At 56.1% G+C, this 21,146-nt stretch overlaps 1 protein-coding gene across 1 annotated transcript in view; it reads left to right on the top strand.

The window, feature by feature from the left end:
- The window catches only part of LOC140732466 (transmembrane protein 276-like), a 38,274-nt gene extending 20,064 nt beyond the window's left edge, over positions 1 to 18,210 (top strand). Inside the window, exon 3 of the mRNA XM_073055165.1 lies at positions 17,550 to 18,210. Within this exon, the coding sequence (XP_072911266.1) occupies positions 17,550 to 18,047 (498 nt within the window). The 3' untranslated portion in view covers positions 18,048 to 18,210. The remainder of the gene's footprint in view (positions 1 to 17,549) is intronic.
- The last annotated feature ends 2,936 nt before the right edge of the window (positions 18,211 to 21,146 follow it).

The following is a 21,146-nucleotide window of genomic DNA, read 5'->3' as shown; positions in this document are numbered from 1 at the left end:
TGGGGGGAAAAAGCACAACAGAGTCTCTTCCACCTCAGGTGACTGAAGAAGTTTGGCATGGGCCCCCAAATCCTCAAGATCTTCTACAGGGGCACCATTGAGAGCATCCTGACTGGCTGTATCACCACCTGGTACGGGAACTGCACCATCCTTGATCGTTGGGCACTGCAGAGAGTGGTACGGACAGCCCAGAACATCTGTGGCTGTGAACTTCCCTCTATTGAGGACATTTACAGCAGCAAATACAGAAAGAAGGGGTGGAAGATCGTCAGAGACACCAGTCACCCCAACCATAAACTATTTCAGCTGCTTCCGTCTGGCAGATGGTATTTCAGCATTAAAACCAGGACCAACAGGCTACGGGACAGCTTCTCTCTACAAGCCATTAGACTTCCAAATTCACACGTCTGTGCATTGTGACGGAGTCATAACAGAAAGATTTTTACTCCATCATGTTGTGAGGTGGATGTATGATTTAAATTAATTCTAAGTTGCAGAGAGTCTCAGGCACACATACATAGCGAGGGTGCCTCAGCCTTTTTCACAGTACTGTATTTGTCAACGTGGAGCGGAGAGCGAGTTTGTCAATCTGGCGGGAACAAAGGATGTTGGGAATGGCGAGAATGGAACACCACAGGAGAGGACAGGGACAGAGGAGGGGGGTTGGGTAGCACCAGCCTGAAACACCAGGCAATTTGATTCCAAACAATTGGTTTATTGATCATTACAGAATGTCTCCGTGCCGTTTCCTGCTCCCTCCCCTCTCCCTTCCCATTTCCCAACCATGATTCCCCTCTCCCTGCCCCCTTCCCACTCTCAGTCCACAATAGAGACCCATATCAGAATCAGGTTTATCATCACTCACATGTCATGAAATTTGCTTTTTTGTGGCAACAGTACACGGCAATACGTAAAGTTATAGTGTTGTGCAAAAGTCTTAGGCACACCAGTTACAATGCCTATAAAACGTATTCACCACACCCCCACGGAAGGTTTCATGTTTTATTGTTTTACAACATTGAATCACTGGTTTTTTTGACACTGATCAACAGAAAAAAAATCTTTCATGTCAAAGTGAAAACAGATTTCTACAAAGTGATCTAAATTAATTACAAATATAAAAACACAAGATAATTGATTGCATAAGTATTCACCCTCTTTAATATAACACACCAAATCATCACTGGAGCAGCCAATTGGCTTTAGAAGTCTCATAATTAGTTAAATAGAGATCACTGTGTGCAGTCAAGGTGTTTCAATTGATTGTAGGAAAAATACTCCTGTATCTGGAAAGTCCAGCTGCTGGTGAGTCAGTATCCTGGCAAAAACTACACCATGAAGACAAAAGGACTCTCCAAGCAACTCCACGAAAAGGTTATTGAAAAGCACAAGTCAGGAGATGGATACAAGAAAATTTCCAAGTCACTGAATATCCCTTAGAGTACAGTTAAGTCAATCATCAAGAAATGGAAAGAATATGGCACAGCTGTAAATCTGCCTCGAGCAGGCCATCCTCAAAAACTGAGTGAGCATGCAAGAAGGGGACTAGTGAGGGAGACACCAAGAGACCTGTGACAACTCTGGAGGAGTTAAAAGCTTCAGTGACTGAGATGGGAGAGTCTGTGCATACAACAACTGTTGTCCGGGTGCTTCACCAGTCACAGTTTTATGGGACAGTGGCAAAGAGAAGGGCACTGTTGAAAAAAACTGGGGAGTAGGTACAGGGGAGATGTGAGGGGTAAGTTTTTTACGCAGAGAGTGATGAGTGTGTGGAATGGGCTGCCAGCAACGGTGGTGGAGGCCTGTATTGTGCTGTAGGTTTTCTATGTTTCTATGTTAATGTCCTGGAATGGCCAAGTTAGAGTCCAAACCTCAATCCAATTGAGAATTTGTGGCTGGGTTTGAAAAGGGCTGTTCACTCACGATCCCCATGCAGTCTGACAGAGCTTGAGCAGTTTTGTAAAGAAGAATGAGGAAAACTTGCAGTGTCCAGATGTGCAAAGCTGATAGAGACCTATCCACACAGACTCAAGGCTGTAATTGCTGCCAAAGGTACATCTACTAAATACTGACTTAAAGGGAGTGAATACTTAGAAAGATAGAAAACCTACAGCACAATACAGGCCCTTCGTCCCACAAAGTTGTGCCTGACATGTCCCTACGTTAGAAATTACTAGGGTTACCCATAGCCCGCTATTTTACTAAGCTCCATGTAACTATCTAAAAGTCTCTTAAAAGACCCTATCTTATCCGCCTCCACCACCGTTGCCGGCAGCCCATTCCACACACTCACCACTCTCTGAGTAAAAACACCTACCCCTGACATCTCCTCTGTACCTACTCCCCAGCACCTTAAACCTGTGTCCTCTTGTGGCAGCCATTTCAGCCCTGGGAAAAAGCCTCTGACTATCCACACGTTCAATGTCTCTCATCATCTTCTACACCTCTATCAGGTCACCTCTCATCCTCCGTCATTCCAAGGACAAAAGGCCGAGTTCACTCAACCCTTTCTCATAAGGCATACTCCCCAGTCCAAGCAACATTCTTGTAAATCTCCTCTGCACCCTTTCTATGGTTTCCACATCCTTCCTGTAGTGAGCCAAACAGAACTGAACACAGTTCTCTATTGGGGTCTGACCAGGGTCTTATATAGCTCCAACATTACCTCTCGGCTCCTAAATTCAATCCCACGATTGATGAAGGCTAATACACCATACGCCTTCTTAACCACGGAGTCAACCTGCGCAGCTGCTTTGAGCATCCTATGGACTTGGACCCCAAGATCCCTCCGATCCTCCACACTGCCAAGAGTCTTATCATTAACACTATATTCTGTCATCATATTTGACCTACCAAAATGAACCACCTCACACTTATCTGGGTTGAACTCCATCTGCCATTTCTCAGCCCAGTTTTGCATCCTATCAATGTCCCTCTGTAACCTCTGACAGTCCTCCACACTATCCACAACACCTCCAACCTTTGTGTCATCAGCAAACTTACTAACCCATCCCTCCACTTCCTCATCCAGGTCATTTATAAAAATCACGAAGAGTAGGGGTTCCAGAACAGATCCTGAGGCACACTACTGGTGACAGACCTCCATGCAGAATATGACCTGTCTACAACCACTCTTTGCCTTCTGTGGCAAGCCAGTTCTGGATCCACAAAGCAATGGCCCCTTGGATCCCATGCCTCCTTACTTTCTCAATAAGCCTTGCATGGAGTACCTTATCAAATGCCTTGCTGAAATCCATATACACTACATCTACTGCTCTTCCTTCATCAATGTGTATAGTCACATCCTCAAAAAATTCAATCAGGCTCATAAGGCACGACCTGCCTTTGACAAAGCCATGCTGACTATTCCTAATCGTACTATACCTCTCCAAATGTTCATAAATCCTACCTCTCAGGATCTTCTCCATCAACTTACCAACCACTGAAGTAAGACTCACTGGTCTATAATTTCCTGGGCTATCTCTACTCCCTTTCTTGAATAAAGGAACAACATCCGCAACCCTCCAATCCTCTGGAATCTCTCCCGTCCCCATTGATGATGCAAAGATCATTGCCAGAGGCTCAGCAATCTCCTCCCTCACCTCCCACAGTAGCCTGGGATACATCTCATCCAGTCCCAGCGATTTGCCCAACTTGATGCTTTCCAAAAGCTCCAGCACATCCTCTTTCTTAATATCTGCATGCTCAAGCTTTTCAGTCTGCTGTAGGACATTTGTGCAATCAATTACCTTGTGTTTTATATTTGTAATTAATTTAGATCACTTTGTAGAGATCTGTTTTCACTTTAACGTGAAAGAGTCTTTCTGTTGATCAGTGTCAAAGAAAGCCAAATTAAATCCCCTGTGATTCAATGTTGTAAAACACTGGGAGCTGAAGACTTTAAGGGAGGTGAATACTTTGCATAGGCACTGTGTGTATATGTGCTTACGACTTTGCAGAATACTGTACAATCCTTGAAATTAAGTCCACTGATGTCCCTGTGAGACGGTGTCAGTGTGGGTGGGTGGGGGGGTGAGTGTATAAGGGGTCGATATCACACACTCCCTCACTCTCTGATGTCCCTGTGGGTGGGTGGGGGGTGAGTGTATAAGGGGTCGATACCACACACTCCCTCACTCTCTGATGTCCCTGTGGGTGGGTGGGGAGTGTAAGGGGTCGATACCACACACTCCCTCACTCTCTGATGTCCCTGTGGGTGGGTGGGGAGTGTACGGGGTCGATACCACACACTCCCTCACTCTCCGATGTCCCTGTGGGTGGGGGGTGAGTGTATAAGGGGTCGATATCACACACTCCCTCACTCTCTGATGCCCCTGTGGGTGGGTGGGGAGTGTAAGGGGTCGATACCACACACTCCCTCACTCTCCGATGTCCCTGTGGGTGGGTGGGGAGTGTACGGGGTCGATACCACACTCTCCCTCACTCTCTGATGTCCCTGTGGGTGGGTGGGGGGTGAGTGTATAAGGGGTCGATATCACACACTCCCTCATTCTCTGATGTCCCTGTGGGTGGGTGGGGGGGTGAGTGTATAAGGGGTCGATACCACACACTCCCTCACTCTCTGATGTCCCTGTGGGTGGGTGGGGGGGTGAGTGTATAAGGGGTCGATACCACACACTCCCTCACTCTCTGATGCCCCTGTGGGTGGGGGGGGAGTGTAAGGGGTCGATACCACACACTCCCTCACTCTCCGATGTCCCTGTGGGTGGGTGGGGAGTGTACGGGGTCGATACCACACTCTCCCTCACTCTCTGATGTCCCTGTGGGTGGGTGGGGGGTGAGTGTATAAGGGGTCGATATCACACACTCCCTCATTCTCTGATGTCCCTGTGGGTGGGTGGGGAGTGTACGGGGTCGATATCACACACTCCCTCACTCTCTGATGTCCCTGTGGGTGGGTGGGGGGTGAGTGTATAAGGGGTCGATATCACACACTCCCTCATTCTCCGATGTCCCTGTGGGTGGGTGGGGAGTGTACGGGGTCGATATCACACACTCCCTCACTCTCTGATGTCCCTGTGGGTGGGTGGGGAGTGTAAGGGGTCGATACCACACACTCCCTCACTCTCTGATGTCCCTGTGGGTGGGTGGGGGGGAGTGTAAGGGGTCGATATCACACACCCCCTCACTCTCTGATGTCCCTGTGGGTGGGTGGGGAGTGTAAGGGGTCGATACCACACACTCCCTCACTCTCTGATGTCCCTGTGGGTGGGTGGGGAGTGTAAGGGGTCGATACCACACACTCCCTCACTCTCTGATGTCCCTGTGTGTGGGTGGGGGGGAATGTACGGGGTCGATACCACACACTCCCTCACTCTCTGATGTCCCTGTGGGTGGGGGGAGTGTACGGGGTCGATACCACACTCTCTGATGTCCCAGTGGGACAGGGTGTCAGTGTGGGTGGGTGGGGAGTATAAGGAGTCGATACCACACACTCCCTCACTCTCTGATGTCCCTGTGGGTGGGTGGGGAGTGTACGGGGTCGATACCACACACTCCCTCACTCTCTGATGTCCCAGTGGGTGGGTGGGGAGTGTACGGGGTCGATACCACACACTCCCTCACTCTCTGATGTCCCTGTGGGTGGGTGGGGAGTGTACGGGGTCGATACCACACACTCCCTCACTCTCTGATGTCCCTGTGGGTGGGTGGGGAGTGTACGGGGTCGATATCACACACTCCCTCACTCTCTGATGTCCCAGTGGGACAGGGTGTCAGTGTGGGTGGAGGGGAGTGTAAGGGGTCGATACCACACACTCCCTCACTCTCTGATGTCCCTGTGGGTGGGTGGGGAGTGTACGGGGTCGATACCACACACTCCCTCACTCTCTGATGTCCCAGTGGGACAGGGTGTCAGTGTGGGTGGAGGGGAGTGTAAGGGGTCGATACCACACACTCCCTCACTCTCTGATGTCCCTGTGGGTGGGTGGGGAGTGTACGGGGTCGATACCACACTCTCCCTCACTCTCTGATGTCCCTGTGGGTGGGTGGGGAGTGTACAGGGTCGATACCACACACTCCCTCACTCTCTGATGTCCCTGTGGGTGGGTGGGGAGTGTACGGGGTCGATATCACACTCTCTGATGTCCCTGTGGGACAGGGTGTCAGTGTGGGTGGGGGGGGGAGTGTACGGGGTCGATACCACACACTCCCTCACTCTCTGATGTCCCTGTGGGTGGGTGGGGGGTGAGTGTATAAGGGGTCGATACCACACACTCCCTCACTCTCTGATGTCCCTGTGGGTGGGTGGGGAGTGTAAGAGGTCGATACCACACACTCCCTCACTCTCCGATGTCACTGTGGGTGGGGGGAGTGTACGGGGTTGATACCACACTCTCCGATGTCCCTGTGGGTGGGTGGGGAGTGTACGGGGTCGATATCACACACTCCCTCACTCTCTGATGTCCCTGTGGGTGGGGGGAGTGTACGGGGTTGATACCACACACTCCCTCACTCTCTGATGTCCCAGTGGGACAGGGTGTCAGTGTGGGTGGGGGGGAGTGTACGGGGTCAATACCACACACTCCCTCACTCTCTGATGTCCCTGTGGGTGGGTGGGGAGTGTACGGGGTCGATACCACACACTCCCTCACTCTCTGATGTCCCTGTGGGTGGGGGGAGTGTACGGGGTTGATACCACACACTCCCTCACTCTCTGATGTCCCTGTGGGTGGGTGGGGAGTGTACGGGGTCGATATCACACACTCCCTCACTCTCTGATGTCCCTGTGGGTGGGTGGGGAGTGTAAGGGGACGATACCACACACTCCCTCACTCTCTGATGTCCCTGTGGGTGGGTGGGGAGTGTACGGGGTCGATACCACACACTCCCTCACTCTCTGATGTCCCTGTGGGTGGGGGGAGTGTACGGGGTTGATACCACACACTCCCTCACTCTCTGATGTCCCTGTGGGTGGGTGGGGAGTGTACGGGGTCGATATCACACACTCCCTCACTCTCCGATGTCCCTGTGGGTGGGTGGGGGGTGAGTGTATAAGGGGTCGATACCACACACTCCCTCACTCTCTGATGTCCCTGTGGGTGGGTGGGGAGTGTAAGGGGTCGATACCACACACTCCCTCACTCTCTGATGTCCCTGTGGGTGGGTGGGGAGTGTAAAGGGTCGATACCACACACTCCCTCACTCTCTGATGTCCCTGTGGGTGGGTGGGGAGTGTACGGGGTCGATACCACACACTCCCTCACTCTCCGATGTCCCTGTGGGTGGGGGGGAGTGTACGGGGTCGATATCACACACTCCCTCACTCTCTGATGTCCCTGTGGGTGGTGGGAGTGTACGGGGTTGATACCACACTCTCCGATGTCCCTGTGGGTGGGTGGGGAGTGTACGGGGTCGATACCACACTCTCCGATGTCCCTGTGTGTGGGGGGAGTGTAAGGGGTCGATATCACACACTCCCTCACTCTCTGATGTCCCTGTGGGTGGGGGGTGAGTGTATAAGGGGTCGATATCACACACTCCCTCACTCTCTGATGTCCCTGTGGGTGGGGGGGGAGTGTAAGGGGTCGATATCACACACTCCCTCACTCTCTGATGTCCCTGTGGGTGGGGGGTGAGTGTATAAGGGGTCGATATCACACACTCCCTCACTCTCTGATGTCCCTGTGGGTGGGTGGGGAATGTACGGGGTCGATACCACACACTCCCTCACTCTCCGATGTCCCTGTGGGAGGGGGGGGAGTGTACGGGGTCGATACCACACACTCCCTCACTCTCCGATGTCCCTGTGGGTGGGGGGAGTGTACGGGGTCGATATCACACACTCCCTCACTCTCTGATGTCCCAGTGGGACAGGGTGTCAGTGTGGGTGGGGGGGGAGTGTAAGGGGTCGATACCACACACTCCCTCACTCTCTGATGTCCCTGTGGGTGGGTGGGGGGGAGTGTACGGGGTCGATACCACACACTCCCTCACTCTCTGATGTCCCTGTGGGTGGGGGGAGTGTACGGGGTCGATATCACACACTCCCTCACTCTCTGATGTCCTTGTGGGTGGGTGGGGGGTGAGTGTATAAGGGGTCGATACCACACACTCCCTCACTCTCTGATGTCCCTGTGGGTGGGTGGGGGGTGAGTGTATAAGGGGTCGATACCACACACTCCCTCACTCTCTGATGTCCCTGTGGGTGGGTGGGGGGTGAGTGTATAAGGGGTCGATACCACACACTCCCTCACTCTCTGATGTCCCTGTGGGTGGGTGGGGAGTGTACGGGGTCGATACCACACACTCCCTCACTCTCTGATGTCCCTGTGGGTGGGGGGAGTGTACGGGGTCGATATCACACACTCCCTCACTCTCTGATGTCCCTGTGGGTGGGTGGGGAGTGTACGGGGTCGATACCACACACTCCCTCACTCTCTGATGCCCCTGTGGGTGGGGAGTGTACGGGGTCGATATCACACACTCCCTCACTCTCCGATGTCCCTGTGGGTGGGTGGGGAGTGTACGGGGTCGATACCACACACTCCCTCACTCTCTGATGTCCCTGTGGGTGGGGGGAGTGTACGGGGTCGATATCACACACTCCCTCACTCTCTGATGTCCCTGTGGGTGGGTGGGGAGTGTAAGGGGTCGATACCACACACTCCCTCACTCTCTGATGTCCCTGTGGGTGGGGGGAGTGTAAGGGGTCGATATCACACACTCCCTCACTCTCTGATGTCCCTGTGGGTGGGTGGGGAGTGTACGGGGTCGATATCACACACTCCCTCACTCTCTGATGTCCCAGTGGGTGGGGGGGGGAGTGTACGGGTTCGATATCACACACTCCCTCACTCTCTGATGTCCCTGTGGGTGGGGGGAGTGTACGGGGTCGATACCACACACTCCCTCACTCTCTGATGTCCCTGTGGGTGGGTGGGGAGTGTACGGGGTCGATACCACACACTCCCTCACTCTCCGATGTCCCTGTGGGTGGGTGGGGAGTGTACGGGGTCGATACCACACACTCCCTCACTCTCCGATGTCCCTGTGGGTGGGTGGGGAGTGTACGGGGTCGATATCACACACTCCCTCACTCTCTGATGTCCCTGTGGGTGGGTGGGGAGTGTAAGGGGTCGATACCACACACTCCCTCACTCTCTGATGTCCCAGTGGGTGGGGGGGGGAGTGTACGGGTTCGATATCACACACTCCCTCACTCTCTGATGTCCCTGTGGGTGGGGGGAGTGTACGGGGTCGATACCACACACTCCCTCACTCTCTGATGTCCCTGTGGGTGGGTGGGGAGTGTACGGGGTCGATACCACACACTCCCTCACTCTCTGATGTCCCTGTGGGTGGGTGGGGAGTGTACGGGGTCGATACCACACACTCCCTCACTCTCTGATGTCCCTGTGTGTGGGTGGGGAGTGTACGGGGTCGATACCACACACTCCCTCACTCTCTGATGTCCCTGTGGGTGGGTGGGGAGTGTACGGGGGTCGATACCACACACTCCCTCACTCTCCGATGTCCCTGTGGGTGGGGAGTGTACGGGGTCGATACCACACACTCCCTCACTCTCTGATGTCCCTGTGGGTGGGTGGGGAGTGTACGGGGTCGATATCACACACTCCCTCACTCTCCGATGTCCCTGTGGGAGGGGGGGGAGTGTACAGGGTCGATATCACACACTCCCTCACTCTCTGATGTCCTAGTGGGACAGGGTGTCAGTGTGGGTGGGTGGGGAGTGTACGGGGTCGATACCACACACTCCCTCACTCTCCGATGTCCCAGTGGGACAGGGTGTCAGTGTGGGTGGGTGGGGAGTGTACGGGGTCGATACCACACACTCCCTCACTCTCCAATGTCCCTGTGGGTGGGGAGTGTACGGGGTTGATACCACACACTCCCTCACTCTCCGATGTCCCTGTGGGTGGGGGGGGAGTGTACGGGGTCGATACCACACTCTCTGATGTCCCAGTGGGACAGGGTGTCAGTGTGGGTGGGTGGAGAGTGTACGGGGACGATACCACACACTCCCTCACTCTCTGATGTCCCTGTGGGTGGTTGGGAGTGTACGGGGTCGATATCACACACTCCCTCACTCTCTGATGTCCCTGTGGGTGGGGGGGAGTGTACGGGGTCGATACCACACTCTCTGATGCCCCTGTGGGTGGGTGGGGAGTGTACGGGGTCGATACCACACACTCCCTCACTCTCTGATGTCCCTGTGGGTGGGTGGGGAGTGTACGGGGTCGATATCACACACTCCCTCACTCTCTGATGTCCCTGTGGGTGGGTGGGGAGTGTACGGGGTCGATACCACACACTCCCTCACTCTCTGATGTCCCTGTGGGTGGGCAGGGAGTGTACGGGGTCGATATCACACACTCCCTCACTCTCTGATGTCCCTGTGGGTGGGGGGAGTGTACGGGGTCGATACCACACACTCCCTCACTCTCTGATGTCCCTGTGGGTGGGTGGGGAGTGTACGGGGTCGATACCACACACTCCCTCACTCTCTGATGTCCCTGTGGGTGGGGGGAGTGTACGGGGTCGATATCACACACTCCCTCACTCTCTGATGCCCCTGTGGGTGGGGGGGGAGTGTAAGGGGTCGATACCACACACTCCCTCACTCTCCGATGTCCCTGTGGGTGGGTGGGGAGTGTACGGGGTCGATACCACACTCTCCCTCACTCTCTGATGTCCCTGTGGGTGGGTGGGGGGTGAGTGTATAAGGGGTCGATATCACACACTCCCTCATTCTCTGATGTCCCTGTGGGTGGGGGGAGTGTACGGGGTCGATATCACACACTCCCTCACTCTCTGATGTCCCTGTGGGTGGGTGGGGGGTGAGTGTATAAGGGGTCGATATCACACACTCCCTCACTCTCTGATGTCCCTGTGGGTGGGTGGGGAGTGTACGGGGTCGATATCACACACTCCCTCACTCTCTGATGTCCCTGTGGGTGGGGGGAGTGTACGGGGTCGATATCACACACTCCCTCACTCTCTGATGTCCCTGTGGGTGGGTGGGGAGTGTACGGGGTCGATACCACACACTCCCTCACTCTCCGATGTCCCTGTGGGTGGGGGGTGAGTGTATAAGGGGTCGATATCACACACTCCCTCACTCTCTGATGTCCCTGTGGGTGGGGGGAGTGTACGGGGTCGATACCACACTCTCTGATGCCCCTGTAGGTGGGTGGGGAGTGTACGGGGTCGATACCACACACTCCCTCACTCTCTGATGTCCCTGTGGGTGGGGGGAGTGTACGGGGTCGATATCACACACTCCCTCACTCTCTGATGCCCCTGTGGGTGGGTGGGGGGTGTATGGGGTCGATACCACACACTCCCTCACTCTCTGATGTCCCAGTGGGTGGGTGGGGGGTGAGTGTATAAGGGGTCGATACCACACACTCCCTCACTCTCTGATGTCCCTGTGGGTGGTGGGGAGTGTACGGGGTCGATACCACACACTCCCTCACTCTCCGATGTCCCTGTGGGTGGTGGGGAGTGTACGGGGTCGATACCACACACTCCCTCACTCTCTGATGTCCCTGTGGGTGGGTGGGGAATGTACGGGGTTGATATCACACACTCCCTCACTCTCTGATGTCCCTGTGGGTGGGGGGGAGTGTACGGGGTCGATACCACACTCTCTGATGTCCCAGTGGGACAGGGTGTCAGTGTGGGTGGGTGGGGAGTGTACGGGGTCGATACCACACACTCCCTCACTCTCTGATGTCCCAGTGGGACAGGGTGTCAGTGTGGGTGGGTGGGGAGTGTACGGGGTCGATATCACACAATCCCTCACTCTCTGATGTCCCTGTGGGTGGGGGGAGTGTACGGGGTCGATACCACACACTCCCTCACTCTCTGATGTCCCTGTGGGTGGGGGGGGAGTGTACGGGGTCGATATCACACTCTCCGATGTCCCTGTGGGTGGGGGGAGTGTAAGGGGTCGATACCACACACTCCCTCACTCTCTGATGTCCCTGTGGGTGGGGGGAGTGTACGGGGTCGATATCACACACTCCCTCACTCTCTGATGTCCCTGTGGGTGGGGGGGAGTGTACGGGGTCGATACCACACACTCCCTCACTCTCCGATGTCCCAGTGGGACAGGGTGTCAGTGTGGGTGGGTGGGGAGTGTACGGGGTCGATATCACACAATCCCTCACTCTCTGATGTCCCTGTGGGTGGGGGGAGTGTACGGGGTCGATACCACACACTCCCTCACTCTCTGATGTCCCTGTGGGTGGGGGGGGAGTGTACGGGGTCGATATCACACTCTCCGATGTCCCTGTGGGTGGGGGGAGTGTAAGCGGTCGATACCACACACTCCCTCACTCTCTGATGTCCCTGTGGGTGGGGGGTGAGTGTATAAGGGGTCGATATCACACACTCCCTCACTCTCCGATGTCCCTGTGGGTGGGTGGGGAGTGTACGGGGTCGATATCACACACTCCCTCACTCTCTGATGTCCCTGTGGGTGGGGGGTGAGTGAATAAGGGGTCGATATCACACACTCCCTCACTCTCCGATGTCCCTGTGGGAGGGGGGGGAGTGTACGGGGTCAATATCACACACTCCCTCACTCTCTGATGTCCCAGTGGGACAGGGTGTCAGTGTGGGTGGGGGGGGAGTGTAAGGGGTCGATACCACACACTCCCTCACTCTCTGATGTCCCAGTGGGACAGGGTGTCAGTGTGGGTGGGGGGGGGAGTGTAAGGGGTCGATACCACACACTCCCTCACTCTCCGATGTCCCTGTGGGTGGGTGGGGGGGAGTGTAAGGGGTCGATACCACACACTCCCTCACTCTCTGATGTCCCTGTGGGTGGGTGGGTGGGGAGTGTACGGGGTCGATACCACACACTCCCTCACTCTCTGATGTCCCTGTGGGTGGGGGGAGTGTAAGGGGTCGATATCACACACTCCCTCACTCTCTGATGTCCCTGTGGGTGGGGGGGGAGTGTACGGGGTCGATATCACACTCTCCGATGTCCCTGTGGGTGGGTGGGGAGTGTACGGGGTCGATATCACACACTCCCTCACTCTCTGATGTCCCTGTGGGTGGGGGGGGAGTGTACGGGGTCGATATCACACTCTCCGATGTCCCTGTGGGTGGGTGGGGAGTGTACGGGGTCGATACCACACACTCCCTCACTCTCTGATGTCCCTGTGGGTGGGTGGGGAGTGTACGGGGTCGATACCACACACTCCCTCACTCTCTGATGTCCCTGTGGGTGGGGGGAGTGTACGGGGTCGATACCACACACTCCCTCACTCTCTGATGTCCCTGTGGGTGGGGAGTGTAAGGGGTCGATACCACACACTCCCTCATTCTCTGATGTCCCTGTGGGTGGGTGGGGGGTGAGTGTATAAGGGGTCGATACCACACACTCCCTCACTCTCCGATGTCCCTGTGGGTGGGTGGGGAGTGTACGGGGTCGATATCACACTCTCCCTCACTCTCTGATGTCCCTGTGGGTGGGTGGGGAGTGTAAGGGGTCGATACCACACACTCCCTCACTCTCTGATGTCCCTGTGGGTGGGGGGAGTGTAAGGGGTCGATATCACACACTCCCTCACTCTCTGATGTCCCTGTGGGTGGGTGGGGAGTGTACGGGGTCGATATCACACACTCCCTCACTCTCTGATGTCCCAGTGGGTGGGGGGGGAGTGTACGGGTTCGATATCACACACTCCCTCACTCTCTGATGTCCCTGTGGGTGGGGGGAGTGTACGGGGTCGATACCACACACTCCCTCACTCTGATGTCCCAGTGGGACAGGGTGTCAGTGTGGGTGGGTGGGGAGTGTACGGGGTCGATACCACACACTCCCTCACTCTCCGATGTCCCTGTGGGTGGGGGGGTGAGTGTATAAGGGGTCGATACCACACACTCCCTCACTCTCTGATGTCCCTGTGGGTGGGTGGGGAGTGTACGGGGTCGATATCACACACTCCCTCACTCTGATGTCCCAGTGGGACAGGGTGTCAGTGTGGGTGGGTGGGGAGTGTACGGGGTCGATACCACACACTCCCTCACTCTCCGATGTCCCTGTGGGTGGGGAGTGTACGGGGTCGATACCACACACTCCCTCACTCTCCGATGTCCCTGTGGGTGGGGGGGAGTGTACGGGGTCGATACCACACTCTCTGATGTCCCAGTGGGACAGGGTGTCAGTGTGGGTGGGTGGGGAGTGTACGGGGTCGATACCACACACTCCCTCACTCTCTGATGTCCCTGTGGGTGGTTGGGAGTGTACGGGGTCGATATCACACACTCCCTCACTCTCTGATGTCCCTGTGGGTGGGGGGGAGTGTACGGGGTCGATACCACACTCTCTGATGCCCCTGTGGGTGGGTGGGGAGTGTACGGGGTCGATACCACACACTCCCTCACTCTCTGATGTCCCTGTGGGTGGGTGGGGAGTGTACGGGGTCGATATCACACACTCCCTCACTCTCTGATGTCCCTGTGGGTGGGTGGGGAGTGTACGGGGTCGATACCACACACTCCCTCACTCTCTGATGTCCCTGTGGGTGGGCAGGGAGTGTACGGGGTCGATATCACACACTCCCTCACTCTCTGATGTCCCTGTGGGTGGGGGGAGTGTACGGGGTCGATACCACACACTCCCTCACTCTCCGATGTCCCTGTGGGTGGGTGGGGAGTGTACGGGGTCGATACCACACACTCCCTCACTCTCCGATGTCCCTGTGGGTGGGGGGTGAGTGTATAAGGGGTCGATATCACACACTCCCTCACTCTCTGATGTCCCTGTGGGTGGGGGGAGTGTACGGGGTCGATACCACACTCTCTGATGCCCCTGTGGGTGGGTGGGGAGTGTACGGGGTCGATACCACACACTCCCTCACTCTCTGATGTCCCTGTGGGTGGGGGGAGTGTACGGGGTCGATATCACACACTCCCTCACTCTCTGATGCCCCTGTGGGTGGGTGGGGGGTGTACGGGGTCGATACCACACACTCCCTCACTCTCTGATGTCCCAGTGGGTGGGTGGGGGGTGAGTGTATAAGGGGTCGATACCACACACTCCCTCACTCTCCGATGTCCCTGTGGGTGGGTGGGGAGTGTAAGGGGTCGATACCACACACTCCCTCACTCTCTGATGTCCCTGTGGGTGGGTGGGGAATGTACGGGGTTGATATCACACACTCCCTCACTCTCTGATGTCCCTGTGGGTGGGGGGAGTGTACGGGGTCGATACCACACACTCCCTCACTCTCTGATGTCCCTGTGGGTGGGGGGGGAGTGTACGGGGTCGATATCACACTCTCCGATGTCCCTGTGGGTGGGGGGAGTGTAAGGGGTCGATACCACACACTCCCTCACTCTCTGATGTCCCTGTGGGTGGGGGGGGAGTGTACGGGGTCGATATCACACTCTCCGATGTCCCTGTGGGTGGGGGGAGTGTAAGGGGTCGATACCACACACTCCCTCACTCTCTGATGTCCCTGTGGGTGGGTGGTGGGGAGTGTACGGGGTCGATACCACACACTCCCTCACTCTCCGATGTCCCAGTGGGTGGGTGGGGAGTGTACGGGGTCGATACCACACACTCCCTCACTCTCTGATGTCCCAGTGGGACAGGGTGTCAGTGTGGGTGGGGGGAGTGTACGGGGTCGATACCACACACTCCCTCACTCTCTGATGTCCCTGTGGGTGGGTGGGGAGTGTAAGGGGTCGATACCACACACTCCCTCACTCTCTGATGCCCCTGTGGGTGGGTGGGGAGTGTACGGGGTCGATACCACACACTCCCTCACTCTCTGATGTCCCTGTGGGTGGGTGGGGAGTGTACGGGGTCGATATCACACTCTCCGATGTCCCTGTGGGTGGGGGGAGTGTAAGGGGTCGATACCACACACTCCCTCACTCTCTGATGTCCCTGTGGGTGGGTGGGGAGTGTACGGGGTCGATACCACACACTCCCTCACTCTCTGATGTCCCTGTGGGTGGGCAGGGAGTGTACGGGGTCGATATCACACACTCCCTCACTCTCTGATGTCCCTGTGGGTGGGGGGAGTGTACGGGGTCGATACCACACACTCCCTCACTCTCTGATGTCCCTGTGGGTGGGGGGGGAGTGTACGGGGTCGATATCACACTCTCCGATGTCCCTGTGGGTGGGGGGAGTGTAAGGGGTCGATACCACACACTCCCTCACTCTCTGATGTCCCTGTGGGTGGGTGGTGGGGAGTGTACGGGGTCGATACCACACACTCCCTCACTCTCCGATGTCCCAGTGGGTGGGTGGGGAGTGTACGGGGTCGATACCACACACTCCCTCACTCTCTGATGTCCCAGTGGGACAGGGTGTCAGTGTGGGTGGGGGGAGTGTACGGGGTCGATACCACACACTCCCTCACTCTCTGATGTCCCTGTGGGTGGGTGGGGAGTGTAAGGGGTCGATACCACACACTCCCTCACTCTCTGATGCCCCTGTGGGTGGGTGGGGAGTGTACGGGGTCGATACCACACACTCCCTCACTCTCTGATGTCCCTGTGGGTGGGTGGGGAGTGTACGGGGTCGATATCACACTCTCTGATGTCCCTGTGGGTGGGGGGTGAGTGTATAAGGGGTCGATACCACACACTCCCTCACTCTCTGATGTCCCAGTGGGACAGGGTGTCAGTGTGGGTGGGGGGGAGTGTAAGGGGTCGATACCACACACTCCCTCACTCTCTGATGTCCCTGTGGGTGGGTGGGGAGTGTACGGGGTCGATACCACACACTCCCTCACTCTCTGATGTTCCTGTGGGTGGGTGGGGAATGTACGGGGTCGATACCACACACTCCCTCACTCTCTGATGTCCCTGTGGGTGGGTGGGGAGTGTACGGGGTCGATATCACACTCTCTGATGTCCCTGTGGGTGGGGGGAGTGTACGGGGTCGATACCACACACTCCCTCACTCTCCGATGTCCCTGTGGGTGGGGGTGGAGTGTACGGGGTCGATACCACACACTCCCTCACTCTCCGATGTCCCTGTGGGAGGGGGGGGAGTGTACGGGGTCAATATCACACACTCCCTCACTCTCTGATGTCCCAGTGGGACAGGGTGTCAGTGTGGGTGGGGGGGGAGTGTACGGGGTCGATACCACACACTCCCTCACTCTCTGATGTCCCTGTGGGTGGTTGGGAGTGTACGGGGTCGATACCACACACTCCCTCACTCTCCAATGTCCCTGTGGGTGTGTGGGGGGGGAGTGTACGGGGTCGATACCACACACTCCCTCACTCTCTGATGTCCCTGTGTGTGGGGGGTGAGTGTATAAGGGGTCGATACCACACACTCCCTCACTCTCCGATGTCCCTGTGGGTCGGGGGAGTGTACGGGGTCGATATCACACACTCCCTCACTCTCTGATGTCCCTGTGGGTGGGTGGGGAGTGTACGGGGTCGATATCACACTCTCCGATACCCCTGTGGGTGGTGGGGAGTGTATGGGGTTGATATCACACTCTCTGATGTCCCTGTGGGTGGGGGGAGTGTACGGGGTCGATATCCTGCATTCTCTAACTCCTCCTGTTTCTCCGCAGGTGAACATGGGCTCAGCAGCGTCTTTCCTCCTGCAGGCGTGTGCGGCGGCGCTGGGCGCGGTCTGCTCCTGCAGTGGGGACCTGGCGCCCCTCCTGCACCGGAGCCAGCGGGAGGCAGCCTGGGCCTGCACTGTCCTCGGTCCAGCTCTATTCGCCTTCGCCTTCCACTGGACCAACCGCGACCGGCTGGCTGCCAACTCGGTGCTGACCGGTGCTCTCCTGGCCGCCGCCTGTTCGGACCCGCTGGCCGGAGGCGGGTGGTGTCCGGCGGTCCGAGCGGCCGTGGCTGCCGCTCTGCTCTCCGTCCTCACCGTCAGCCTCTTCACCGTCAACGGCTGGGGGGTCGCCGGCAGTCTGCTCGGCCTGCTGGCGGGCGAGCTCCCTCCCGCCGGGCCGCTGGTCCTCAGGAGCCCCTGTGGGCAGAACCTGCTGCTGGTGGCCAGCACTGTGGCTCTGCAGCGGGCACTGGGGGCACAGGACAGCGCTGAGCTGGTGTGACCTGCTCGTCACTCGGGCGCATGTTTGGGTGGCTTCAGTCGTGACGCTGTCATGTCTCCGGGAATCCCAACGTTCGGAGTACACTTCCGGCCTCCCCCCGCACGAGTTTGCATGTTGCCGGCTCCATATTGCATTTCTAAATAAATTAATTAATCAAAGCAAATCAGCGTCGCGTCTTCTGGAGTGGTCCCTGACCGCACACACTGCAGTGGGCAGAAGACATAGCAGAATGAGGCCATTCACCCCATCGAGTCTGCCCCAACATTCCATCATGGCTGATCCCGGATCCCGCCCAACCCCATACACCTGCCTTCCCGCCATATCCTCTGATGCCCTGACTGATCAGGAAACTATCAACTTCCACCTTAAATATACCCACGGACTCGGCCTCCATCGCAGTCTGTGGCAGAGCATTCCACAGATTCACTACTCTCTGGCTAAATAAATTCGTCCTTACCTCTGTTGTAAAGCCCCCCCCCCCCCAAACTTTGAGGCTGTGCCCTCTAGCTCTGGATACCCCCATCACAGGACACATCCTCTCCACATCCACCCTATCTAGTCCTTTCAACATCTGGTAGGTTTCAATGAGATCCCCCGCATCCTTCTAAATTCCAGTGAGTACAGGCCCAAAGCTGCCAACACTCCTGATACATTAACCCCTTCAACTCCCGGAATCATCCTCGTGAACCTCCTCTGGACTCTCTCCAATGACAACACATCCGTTCTGAGATATGGGACACAAAACTGTTGCCAATACTCCAAGTGCGGCCTAACTAGTGTCTTACAAAGCCTCAGCATTATCTCCTTGCTTTTATATCCTATTCCCTTTGAAATAAATGCCAACATTGCATTTGCCTTCTTTACCACAGACGCAACCTGTAAATTAAGACTCTGGGAGGCTTGTACGAGGACTCCTAAGTCCCTCTGCACCTCTGGTGTTTGAATTTTCTCCCCATTTAGATAATAGTCTGCACTATTGTTCCTTTTAATAAAATACATTTCCCAACTCTGTATTCCATCGGCCACTTTCTTTGCCCATTCTTCCAATTTGTCTAAGTTCTGCTTCAATTGCACTGCTTCCTCAGCACTACCTACCCTCCACCTATCTTCATATCATCCGCAAACTTTGCCACAAAACCATCAATTCCATTATCCAAATCATTGACAAACAATGTGAAAAGTAGTGGTCCCAATACTGACCCCTGAGGAACATGTGAGGCACCCTATCAAGTAAATGACATCCACTGCCTCTCCTTCGTCCATCCCTGCTTGTTACTTACTCGAAGAACTCCTAACAGGCAAGATTTCCCTTTACTGAAACCATGCTGACTTTGACTATTTTATCATTAGTCTCCAAGTACCTCAAAACCTCACCTTTAATAATCGTCTCCAACACTTCCTTAGCCACTGAGGTTAGACTAACTAGCCTATAATTTCCTTTCTTTTGCCTTCCTCCCTTCTGAAAGAGTGGAGTGACATTTGCAATCTTCCAGTCCTCTGGGACCATGCCAGAGTCAAGAGATTCTTGAAAGATCATGACCAATGCATCCGTTATCTCTTCAGCAACCTCTCTCAGGACTCTGGGATGTCGTCCATCTGGTCCAGGTGACTTATCCACCTTAAGACCTTTGAGTTTGCCGAGCACTTTTCCTTTGTAATAGCAATGGCTCTCACTCCTGCTCCCTGACACTCACGGGCCTCTGGCACACTGTTAGTGTCTTCCACAGTGAAGACTGATGCAAAGTGCCCATTAAGTTCATCTGCCATTTCTTTGTCCCCCATTACTACCTCACCAGTATCATTTTCCAGAGGTCCAATATCAACTCTCACCTCCCTTTTATATCATTGGCTAGTCTGACATATGCATCTCTGCTCTGTCGTCATCCCAGCAATATCCTCCTCCAATCCACCTGGGCAAGCTCCTCTCTCACGCCTCTAATTCTCTTTATTCCATTGCGATAGCGATACATGATACTAATGCTTCTCCCTCTCAAACTGCAGTTTCAATTCAATCACAGTCTTGTCCGCTATGCCAGTGTAACCCTCGATGCATGGAGCAGCCTCCAGATCGCCACACTTATCAGAACCGACCCACTCCTCGTTCCCATGACATCGCGTGGACACTTCCCCCAGATATCCTATGCCACAGACTGCCCCGGGCACTGGGCGCACAGGCCAGCGGTGAGCTGGCGTGATTTGTTGCTCATCGCTACTCGTGTGGCAGCCCTGACCCCCACGTGTCTGAACTGGAGTGGCTCAGCCCCATCGTAACCAGGTGACCGGCCCTGACCCCCACGTGTCTGAACTGGAGTGGCTCAGCCCCATCGTAACCAGGTGACCGGCCCTGACCCCCACGTGTCTGAACTGGAGTGGCTCAGCCCCATCGTAACCAGGTGACCGGCCCTGACCCCCACGTGTCTGAACTGGAGTGGCTCAGCCCCATCGTAACCAGGTGACCGGCCCTGACCCCCACGTGTCTGAACTGGAGTGGCTCAGCCCCATCGTAACCAGGTGACCGGCCCTGACCCCCACGTGTCTGAACTGGAGTGGCTCAGCCCCATCGTAACCAGGTGACTGGCCCTGACCCCCACGTGTCTGAACTGGAGTGGCTCAGCCCCATCGTAACCAGGTGACCGGCCCTGACCCCCACGTGTCAGAACTGGAGTGGCTCAGCCCCATCGTAACCAGGTGACCGGCCCTGACCCCCAGTTATCTGAACTGGAGTGGCTCAGCCCCATCGTAACCAGGTGACCGGCCCTGACCCCCAGTTATCTGAACTGGAGTGGCTCAGCCCCATCGTAACCAGGTGACCGGCCCTGACCCCCACGTGTCTGAACTGGAGTGGCTCAGCCCCATCGTAACCAGGTGACCGGCCCTGACCCCCACGTGTCTGAACTGGAGTGGCTCAGCCCCATCGTAACCAGGTGACCGGCCCTGACCCCCACGTGTCTGAACTGGAGGGGCTCAGCCCCATTGTAACCAGGTGACCGGCCCTGACCCCCAGTTATCTGAACTGGAGTGGCTCAGCCCCATCATAACCAGGTGACCGGCCCTGACCCCCACGTGTCTGAACTGGAGTGGCTCAGCCCATCGTAACCA

This window comes from Hemitrygon akajei, chromosome 8, assembly GCF_048418815.1.
Source record: "Hemitrygon akajei chromosome 8, sHemAka1.3, whole genome shotgun sequence".
Taxonomy (NCBI): Eukaryota; Metazoa; Chordata; class Chondrichthyes; order Myliobatiformes; family Dasyatidae; genus Hemitrygon; species Hemitrygon akajei.
The sequence above is the reverse complement of the archived record's forward strand: the minus strand, read 5'-3'. Positions and strand labels throughout refer to the sequence as shown.